At 37.3% G+C, this 10,897-nt stretch overlaps 1 protein-coding gene across 1 annotated transcript; it reads right to left on the reverse strand.

Annotated features, from left to right (window-relative positions):
* Window positions 1-621: 621 nt before the first annotated feature.
* On the reverse strand, window positions 622-10,671 carry LOC132274329 (cellulose synthase A catalytic subunit 2 [UDP-forming]-like). Its single transcript, XM_059775580.1, has 14 exons — window positions 10,133-10,671; window positions 9,292-9,487; window positions 8,962-9,197; window positions 8,762-8,864; window positions 8,480-8,666; window positions 4,828-5,094; window positions 4,410-4,755; window positions 3,932-4,069; window positions 3,685-3,810; window positions 3,360-3,572; window positions 2,990-3,260; window positions 2,521-2,717; window positions 2,072-2,422; window positions 622-1,642 (listed from the first exon to the last, which is right to left on the reverse strand). Exons 1-14 carry the CDS (start codon window positions 10,211-10,213, stop codon window positions 1,061-1,063), a joined length of 3,294 nt encoding a protein of 1,097 aa, XP_059631563.1. The 5' UTR covers window positions 10,214-10,671; the 3' UTR covers window positions 622-1,060.
* Window positions 10,672-10,897: the final 226 nt, after the last annotated feature.

Here is a 10,897-nt window from a genome sequence, read left to right on the forward strand (position 1 = left end):
CAAACAAAGTATGGGATTTCCTATGAATTAATCATTTCTGGGTCAAAAAAACAAAGGTATACATGTGCTACTTGAAGAAACAAGAAACTTCAACCAGGAAATTTTCATTTAATTGATACAAAATGGAGCAAAACGCCTATCTTCCTGAGATGGTGGGACTGCATTGCTAAACCGAAGGGAGAGAAATTGAATTTAATTAATTAATTTTTTTTAATTTTTTTCATGGCAAGAATATTAAAAATTAGTGGTTAGAGAAGAGGGGATGATACAAGACTTGAACACGAACTCATGGACACAAGAAACAACCCAACCACTCGAACAACACAACACGTGCAAAGAAATTTCAGTTTTCATCCATCATTATGGGTAAATTGATGATTATAATTTACAACATCAATATTTCAGTACTTTCTTGAAGCTGCCGAAGAAGAAGACCACCCTCTTGATCAAACACGGTACATAACTAAACTAAGATGATAAAGAGGGGCACAAACACATTCATCAGATAAATTGCTAACATTTAAACAACACAGGCAGACAATGCAAGCTCTATTACTTCATAAATATGGATATTCGAGTGCTTTCTGCAACAATGTAGCTAACTTATTAACGATACACAAATGAACAAGAATGATGAAAAAGTTCTTGAAAAATGAAAGCTAAAAAAGCTTGGAAACAGCAAATAACAAGTCCCTTTTTAGGACATGACAATAATTTATGAGAAAAGAAAAATACCAACTTTCCTGCGCACAATCCAGATTCTATCTTCTGAAACCCTCAAAACTAATGTTTTAAATAAAGAATCAATAATAATTTTACAAAAACAAATATCAATGTGTCAGGTCGTAGTCCTTTTATCTACACACACACACACACCCCACCCAGAATTTACTTTGCATTTCATTTATACCTAGTGATCATTCTCGTCAACAATCATACATACCGTGTGGGGAAATGTCGTTGGATGTTCGCCTCCAAGATGCAGCCCTCCGCAGTCATTGCCAAACAATCTTTCTACATATAACTTTGAACCATCTAAAACTCTTATGTGTTGTGTGTCTCAGTCGCAATCCAATCCACAAACTTCTAGTACAATACCGCCTCTCGACAAAAATGGGTTGATTCGGACCCATAAAAGTGAGAAAATTGAAGACAGAAGAATTGACCATACCAAAATAATGGTGGGAAGCCTATCTTGTTTCCCCATGAATCCTTTTAGGAAGGGATAAAGATGGGCAATGACCCAGAAAGCAAATAACAGCTTACCGAATAGAGGGCCCCATGTCTCGTAACCATTGTTGATGGCATCAGACACCCCAACCATGACTCCAATTATGTTTATAATCAGCAAAGTCATGGGAGGGATCAGCAATGTTGTCCACTTAAAGAGATACAGTTCGGAGAAGTCCCCGTCATCTCCTGCTTTGGATGTGACAGTGAAGTTCGTATTGACCCCTGCCAAAACCTTAAGAAGACCTTGGAAGAGTGCGAAAAGGTGTGATGAGACACCACCAATCACCCAAAACTGTTCATTTCTCCACCAGTCATCGATGCCTACGCCTCCCCACTGCATCTCCATAATACCAGTTGCAGCAATTGATACAAAGAGGGCCATGAACACAATGCTGGCATAATTGCTAATCTGCAGATAATTTAAAGAACTTGTTAGCTGAATCGTTCCGAACCAAATAAAATCAGCTTCAAGGAGGAAGTAGCACAGGCTGGTCTTATCAAAGATGGTCCAAATGGAGGCTATTGGCAAATGATCTCTCAAGACAATAATTGCACCAATAATCACGCTTTTCTTGAGTTGTGGATCAATAAACGTCCTCATATTGTCCACTAGAATTAAGATGTATAGTTTCAAAATGTGCATTTATACCAAAAAGTGAATTTACAGAAAAAGATTAAGGCTTGAGATAAATGAAATTTATGACCTTAGTGTTGGAATTGAAGCAACATGTCAAACTTTTGATGCCACGTCAAACCATCTTAATGAATTTAACTCGTAAGATCGGCTAAATATGGTCATAAAGAGAGTAATTTTAAATAAGATGCAGCTGATGCTTACCTCTGGGACGATAAACTTCCCAGTGAGGAGACAGACAGCTGGCAGTGTACAATAAGCGATCAAGGGAATGGATGTCAATGGATAAACAACTGAATTTATGTATGAAAACCGCTCCAGTGGTTTCAAACCGCATCCATATCCATACCAGATTGGACAATGCTTGCTCAAGAAAATCTCGACAGATCCCAGGGCCCACCGGAGAACCTGGTGCAGACGATCTGATAGGTTTATAGGGGCTGATCCCTTAAATGCAGGCCTTCGGGGCATGCAATACACTGATCGCCAGCCATGGCAGTGCATCTTGAAACCAGTTAATATATCCTCAGTAACAGAACCATATATCCAACCCACCTGGTTACATAATATAAGAAATTGAAGGGTAAATAAACAATGTATATCTTGCTAAGAAAGCTTACAGACCTCTAAAATTTGAAGCAGTTGCAGCATACCTCTTTGCCCCATTCTGTTTTATCTTCATAACCGCAACTAATGACATGAATGGCCTCTTTCAAGAGTGATGCAGACGTGGCTCCAGGTGGAACACCACCTTCTTCTAAAAGTGTTGAAGCAATGAAAACAGGAGACTGTCCAAATTTTTTCTCAAATTTTATCAAGGGCATTAGGGAAGATTTTTCATTATCTATTCCTGCAAAGAAGATTGGAAGTGATAAATTTTAGGGATAGTCTTTGGGGGAAACAGTAGGTAAATACCATGGTTCATGAGTGAATCAACAAATAGTCATCATAAATCAAGTGCATCAAAAAATTGCATTTTGGGGGTGGGGGGGAGGAAGCATAACTTATCGCAATGAATTACTCCGATAACATTGGAATTTCGCACACAATACTGGAATTACTTGGCTATATTTGAGAAGTTCTATAACGTGTTAAAAAATGTGACACTAGTATCTTCCATACCTTCGATTCCTTCTTCTATATTTTCAAGTGCATGTACTTGTGTTGAAGTCTCGCTGCTCTTTATCTTCTTTTTCTCCTTTGATTTCCTTTTCCTGTTCTTCTTTCTAGATCCAAAACAACAGCAACACCATTTTGGCCAACAATTGCATGTCTTCCCTGGGGGTTTCTTTTTAACGGGAGCATCATATCCATAGAGTGCTTGCCTCCTGAAAACACACCCAGTTCCAACATAAATTGGTCCTTGGATCCCATCAAGGCCTTTCATATTGATCTGTTCTCAAAGTGGAAAAAGAAATTAGCTTTCCGGAATAAATGTTGATACCATAACACATTTCCACATTTAATGTAAGCAAAGAAGTGCAACACGTACATCAAAGAACACGACATTGCGATTTGAGTATCTATCATGACGATCAATCCCATCGAACCTTTGAGGAAACTGCACATAGCATATTTTTTTCCCCGAGGTGGGGTCCATCATGAAGCACATAGCTTCCCGAAGTGCCTTACTATTGTTTATATAGTGATCACAATCAACATTCAGAAGGTAAGGAGCATTTGATACGACTGCAGAGACACGCACCTAGAAAATCATTTAACACAATAATCAAAATTGGCAAAATTGAGCATGCATTTTTCTGTTTTTTCCTTTTATTTTGGGTGGGGGGTGGAATGAAATTCCAAGAGAGATTTACCAGAGCATTCATGGCCCCAGCTTTTTTGTGGTGATCAAATCCTGGCCTCTTCTCACGGGAAACATAGATGAGACGTGGTAATGCATTTTCTTCAACATCACAAACACCATTATGACCCAAAAAGACCTGTTAAAGACAGGAGCAACTTAAAATTACTCATAATTTTTAACAGCCTAACATTAATAAGGGCCAGTCTGATATTTAGCCCAAAAATCTACTGAAGTACATTAAGGGAGCATTCCCACACCTGGATCATTCCAGGATGGTCCCTGACATCATTCCCTGGCCATGGAGTCCCATCCTGCATTGTCCAACCTTCCTCAGGAACCTTTTGTGACATGGAAACTAACCCATTTATCCGAACTTTGAACTCTTCATATTCCCTCTGTGGCAAAAAAATGATAACAAGCGAATACCAATCATCATAGAGGACAAACAAATCCAAAATTAAAGTTACTTCTGAGAATATGTTAAAAAGTTTCACAATTAAGTCAGAAAAACAGAACTTATAATAGCTCATCTATTTCATTGAATGCTAAATAGTAACTTCTCCACATGTCATTCCATAGTTTGAACAGAGTCAACTTCTGCAGTTTCTGTGACATCCTTAATTTTATACAGTTAGCATGCCATGCACACTTGTTGGGATCAAACAGAAACGGTTAATCAATTTATTTTTTATTTTTACTTTTTATTTTTTTTAAAAAAAAAAAAGAGTTGCCAACCTTCATTGCACGACGCTCCCTCACAAATGTTGGATGTATTTTGTCTTTCAGATAGTCAACCTTCTGAGCAAAATACCACTCCGGGGCCCGAGGCTCAATGTTGAACTTCTTGCAGAAAGGGACCCACTTCCTTGCAAATTCAGATGTCTCAGAGAGGGCTTCGAAAGTGAGCATAGCAGCACCATCATCTGAGACATAGCATGCAACCTTGTCGACTGGATAATCCACAGCAAGGATAGACAGAACCGTGTTTGCGGTGATGAGTGGAGGCTCTTTCATAGGATCGACTGTACTTACAAATACGTCAACGGCAGCTAACTCAGATGGCTTCCCTTCTTTCTCATACCTAAAAGAATTTTATGTGAATTAGTTTAGAACACATCGAGAGAGAAGGGGAGGGGGGAAGAGGCTTATATACCTTAGTGATAGTCTATCGAGGTATGTTTCACGCTGAATTGGGAACCATTTTGGGAACTGATCAAATATCCATGATATGGCAAACCATATCTCACATATAATAGATGTTAGCCACAATCCATAAGCATCATGGACTGGGTGGAGGATTCTATAGTGGAAAAAGAATCCAAGAATCACAAGTCGGAGTAAAATAATCAATCTGTATGGGTTTATCTTGCTTGAAGGAATTGGTAACTTCCTCGAAAGAGGCTGCCTGCCTTCATCCATCCTATAGAAAGATAAAGAAAAAAATACTGAGTAATAAATTTCATGAATCAAAACAAAGAAGGTAGAGCACAAATAATGAAAATATAATCCATTTCCTTCATAATTATAAATAAATTTCATATTACACATGCCAACTTGAGATACGCCTACTAGCGCTTGCTTGGACACCCCAAAATTTTCCAGTTATATCTACTTGCAACACATAAAAAATAATTGAACGTGTAGCATATTCTAAATGTGAAGCCACTATAAATTTCATTTTCAATAATGTTCTCTTTTCTTTCTGATCAATAATTTGTTTTTGAAAATGTATCATGCATTCATGCCAATGACGTGCTATTTTATTAACATAATCTTCACACCCTGAATATACTTCATCCAATTATGGAAACATATTTTCACAACTCCCCCCTCCCAACTTATAATAGAGCATATAAATGTAATATCTATTCTTAAGGACCTCTCATGGATTGCAGTCTATCATTTCTAATAATTAAGTTTAAGAAGCTGTCATGTTACTACTCGGGTGGGACCCTGGGATTAACATTGCAGGATACAAATTTTCCATTCTGACAAACCATAGGTTGATGTAGTTATAGGTTGAAAAACAACTTAAGCTATATTATAGCAGCAGAACTTGGTTGCTGCATGGGCAGATACATAGCATGTGATTACAATTGCAAATGGGCATGCTCAACAGCTCAGGCCCTTAGATTTACCACAAGTATAACACAACAGAAAATAAGAATGATGGACCTTTCCCAATCCAGATAAACTGAAGTGGCAATTGAATACATTCCATCGTTGAAGATCCCAGATCAAGTGATAGCATTTTAATCTCAGTCATGGCCCCGTGAAGCATTGAAATATAGCAGGTCAAATGCAAATGTCAGAAAGCGAATTTTGGATTATCTAACATATTAGTCAATCAATTCATCTTTTGACCCTTTTAAGGTCAAGCAAGTCATTTGAGTCCATTTCCACGCCCATTGGATGTATTAGTGGTATTGAATATCTACAGCTCACATTAAAAGTTCTCTAACATATTAGTCAAAAAGTTTTAGTACTACACATTCTATTCTCATCTTTTGACCCTTTTAAGGTCAAGCAAATCATTTGAGTCCATTTCCATGCCCAATGGATGTATTAGTATTGAATATCTGCAGTTCACGTTAAAAGTTCTCTAACATATTAGTCAACAAGTTTTAGTACTACACATTCTATTCTGATGAATTTATTTGTGTTCCAAACCAATACTTTCTATTTATTTTTGCTATTTCATTTTCATTCAAATATTTCTAACTTTTATCTTATGCATTTTGCTTGCAACTTACCATGTAACTAACCGAGGAAGTATTATTACCCCAAGAAAGTTCTCCATATAGGATGCCATTGTTGGCTGTAGGATGTCCAGTTGGAATAGAATCATTGACTTGTTTTTGCAATTAAAGAAGAAGAAGTCGTGGATATTTCTAATGGTATTATAACAAACTGATTTATATATAATGCCCACTATGACTTTTACACCCACGAGAATTCCTGCATACATTATTTGCTTTATCCAGTAATGACACCTATCCTGAGAATTCCTGCATACATTATTTGCATACTAGGCATGTGCTATTGAGTAATAGGGCCCAAATTAACAATTCAGAAAAGTATTCCCTTTAATAAATGATTTCACTCAAATTTTAAAATCATATTAGTGATGTCTTCAGAACACATTCCCAGAATCCCAGTTAAGCAAGACATCCAAATGCCCATCATGCTCATATTAAAGGTTTTGAAACTCACTGCACCCGACTCAAGTCACAATGTCACATTGGAGTTGGCTGTGACCACAGTCGACATGGCGGGCTGTGACAATACTGTTAATAAACCTGCCTTTTTCCCAATTTTGTCCCATTTCTCTCGTCCAAACGAGTTTATCAACCTCTAAACAACCTCCTAAAACATCAAAGAAATTTAAATTTTACAAATGCAAAAGATAAAAATACAAGATTTAACAAACAGTATCAGGCCCCTACTTTCCAAAGGGAGGCCTAGTAGTATCAGGCCCCTACTTTCCAAAGGGAGGCCTAGTAGTATCAGGCCCCTACTTTCCAAAGGGAGGCCTAACCGTATCAGGCCCCTACTTTCCAAAGGGAGGTCAGGGTTTAAGCCTCAGTGGAGGCACATGTGTGTGAGTACCAACTAAGAAAAAAAAAAACAAACAAACACAAGATTTAACCACAAATATTAGGTAGAAGTTTTCCAATCTTGCAAATAATCAGTAGGATAGTAAGTTTTGCTTTTATGTTCTATCTAAACACTTGTTTGTGGATCATGCTACAAATGTCCCTACCTAATAATTTTTTTTTTTTTTTTCCAAAAATTATTAAATTTAATGGAATTTTATAATTAAAAGTTGGGTATCGTTTTCTTTTAATCAAGTCCTACAACATTATAACAATTTCATAATTGCAACAGCTGATACAATTATATAATTTCCTTTACACCTTGCTGCCATGCACACCGTGAGTTAAACCACTGCTCACATGGTGAAGCACATACCTTCTCCTAGTATTTGTCAGGAAAAAATTACCTTCATCCTAGTAATATACGTGGTACCTAACAAAATAGGAATAATAACATCAAACTACTTGTCACTTCTTTCACAATATTTTGATTAATAATTATTCTGATGTGCACATATGAAGTATTCCCATGTGATTTCTTTTTTTCCAACTAGTTTTGGAATCCATGGGCAAATTAAGAATATAAAACTAGTGTGATTGATGATTATTCTTTTTGTTAGTTACTGTCAAGGCAATTCACTTGTTTATAAGCTCCTTTGCAATAGAGAGATTCAACTATTAAACAAGGAAGTAATTTCATGTGATTTGCAATTGTTCAAATGTGCAATTAGCTGTTTTAACAAGTCAGTTATTTACATACTAGCCATTCTAATTGTTCCTCCTTTTTTTCCATATCTATTCTGCTATTTAACCATAGACTTGCAAGCCACTTGCTCTCCAAAACAGCTGCCTTCCAATACCAAGAATTGATGAATTAAAGAAAAATATAATTATTTCTTATTAAAACATCAACTATTTTTTAGGTATGTAAGAGGCCAACCAGATCCAATCTGGCACAGCCAAGTCCAGTAGTATCAACAAACGAGTCGTATGTTATTCAAGGGAGGGAACAAAACAAAAACAAAATGGACTTCATAAATTTTCAACTAAACATCCAAAGCTCTTAACCTGGTTAGTAAATTGTTTGTTAAATTATGTTGATGAGTATTATAATTTAAAATATTAAAATACATTAACCTCAATCACAACAACTACAAATCAAAAACCAAGAATATGATATGATGAAATGATTGGAAAGAATACACCTACTTAGGCAAGTCGGGATCATCCTGCTCATCTCCATCTTTGTTCCCACCCCCACTTTTTCCTTGGTGCTTAACCATCTCTAGTTTACCATTCTGCCTTTTTTTCCACTCCTCCATTCTTTCCTTCCATGCAACAGTACCATACCCGTAAACTGCTAAGTCTTTTTTAGGATCCATTGATCGCGGTGGCACTGAAAGAACAAAACCAGCAGGTTCAGAAGCTACGTAACTTTCTGTGAAATTTAAAAAAAGGAAAACTGCTATTCAGTAAAACCTTTAAACTTACAAGACATGGAGGAATCATGAAATGGCATAGGATGTACTCGCTTTCCACGACCCATGAATGGGGGAATGATAAGAGCATGCTTGTCAGAGGAAATTTCCGCATCCTTCATCAAAAAATATATCACCATTCAGCTTACAGCGTGCAAATCCCAAATATTAACCGAAAAAAGAACAAAATTGAGGGAATGTTAATCAATTCACCTCTTCCCCATAGGTCAGGAGAGGGATTCCAGGACAAATGGAAGAGGAATCCATCTCTGACGGGATAGTGACCCCAGAAGCATTGGCTTGGGCACCCTGGCCCGTGTTAAGGCGAGCAGAGAGCACTGCGTCTGCAATGTGTTGAGGGTCTCTCCGATCATTGCTCCTAAAATCAAACTCATCATCCAAATCATCAAATTCATCCTCTTCTTCATCACCTTCAACTCTGGGACTCCCTGGCATTTGTTTGGATTGTTAATAATAATATCACCAATTTCACTATAGTATATAGAGTAAAATAAGCCAGCTTAGAGATGGAAAGAGCGTTACCCTTGATGCGCTTGTATCTAGTTTTGCATTGAGGGCAAGCCTGATTGCTCTCTCTTCTTTCATACTCATAGCAAGACCTACAAACAGGGAATGCACATTCGTTGCAGGCAACAAATGGTTCCCCGTCCACTGTAATTTCAATCTCATCTCCACAAATCTGGCAAATCTGCCCACTCAATTCTTTTACAGATGTGACCTGTTATGCACAAACAATTGGGAATTTAAATGAGCACTAAATCACAAAATTAAAAATCTTAACAGTTGAGAAATTGCAAGCAATGAGGGGTCTTTGACTAGCTCTTTAATCTAAAAGAGATATGATTAGAGAAAGAAGGAACCAATTTCTGAAAGCCATTCACTTGAATCAAGACATCATATCTACGCAGTAAGCAAAAATAATTATAATAAGAGAAATAATAAATGTGCAGAAATGGGTTTGTTCTACTTATATCAGGCTGGAGAACTGAAAAACAAGCATGAATAAGAATGGAGTAAATAGCAAAATCTAAAATTGATTCAGATTAATCCCTAACCAAAAGCAAATAAGAATTAAAATAATAAAAACCCACCAAAAATCATACAAAAAAGGGGAAGTCCTTCATCAAAATCAAACCCATATTACAGAAGCTGAAAAAAAAGAGCAAATGGGTATCTTCAAAATCCACAAATAGAGTAAAAAACAATCAAAGCCGTTCAGAAGAGCGAAAAAGAACACATTTTGGGGGCAACAACTCTTCCAATATTTCTGAAACCTAGAAATGTAGTTGAAAAGCAGTTCACACTTCAAAGCAACTGAAAAACAAGCAAAAAATGAAGAAGATTAGACCTTGAGGGCACTTACTCTTCCAATCTCATCAGCATTGATGAGAACAAACTCATTCCTATTGTGTGAACCCGCAATGAGTCGTCCTTTGGTATCCATCAAACCTCAACACAATCACTCTCTCTCTCTCGCTTTTTCACACACTCACACACACAATCACTCAGAACCCATCAAGAATAAGCACAGCTTTTTCTCTTCTTTAGCCCACTCTCTTAAACACCCATCACAAGAAACACTAACCCCACATTAAAGAATGCCAGTAAACGATACACAAACAACACCTATATATATATATCTATCCAAATATAATATAAGAAATGTATGTGTCAAAAGAAACCCTTTTAGGTAAATTGATTCCTTTCTTGAGAAAAACCCTGTTTAGAGAGAGGGTCTATTGAGCTGGGGTGGTGTGGATTGGGCATTCAGAGAATCAATGCCACAGGGTTGAAGGAAAGATCAACAGAGACGATATATTTTGGAGAGAGATGGGGAGAGAGAGAGTCTAAAGGGTAGTGGGGGAGCCAGAGACTTCAACGCGTACTGCAAAAGCGACAGAGATCGAGTGATGGATCTGTGTGTGAAGTTGATGTTCAAGAAAGGATGATGGGTTTTGAGTGGGGCCCAAAATGATGGGTGGTGGCGATAGGACCCCACCGGAGCTATGGTGGTGGGGGAGGGAGAAGAAGGGTAGGTTGGTAATTAAACCGCTCTGGTCTGATCTAGGAGTATTGTTTATGTTGTGTGGAGGATTTTGTTGTTTTGTCTCTAGGCTCTCACAGTCAC

This window comes from Cornus florida, unplaced genomic scaffold (genome assembly GCF_030987335.1).
Source record: "Cornus florida cultivar Cherokee Brave unplaced genomic scaffold, ASM3098733v1 CherokeeBrave_3.0.0_Hap2_Chr09, whole genome shotgun sequence".
NCBI classification, from domain to species: domain Eukaryota; kingdom Viridiplantae; phylum Streptophyta; class Magnoliopsida; order Cornales; family Cornaceae; genus Cornus; species Cornus florida.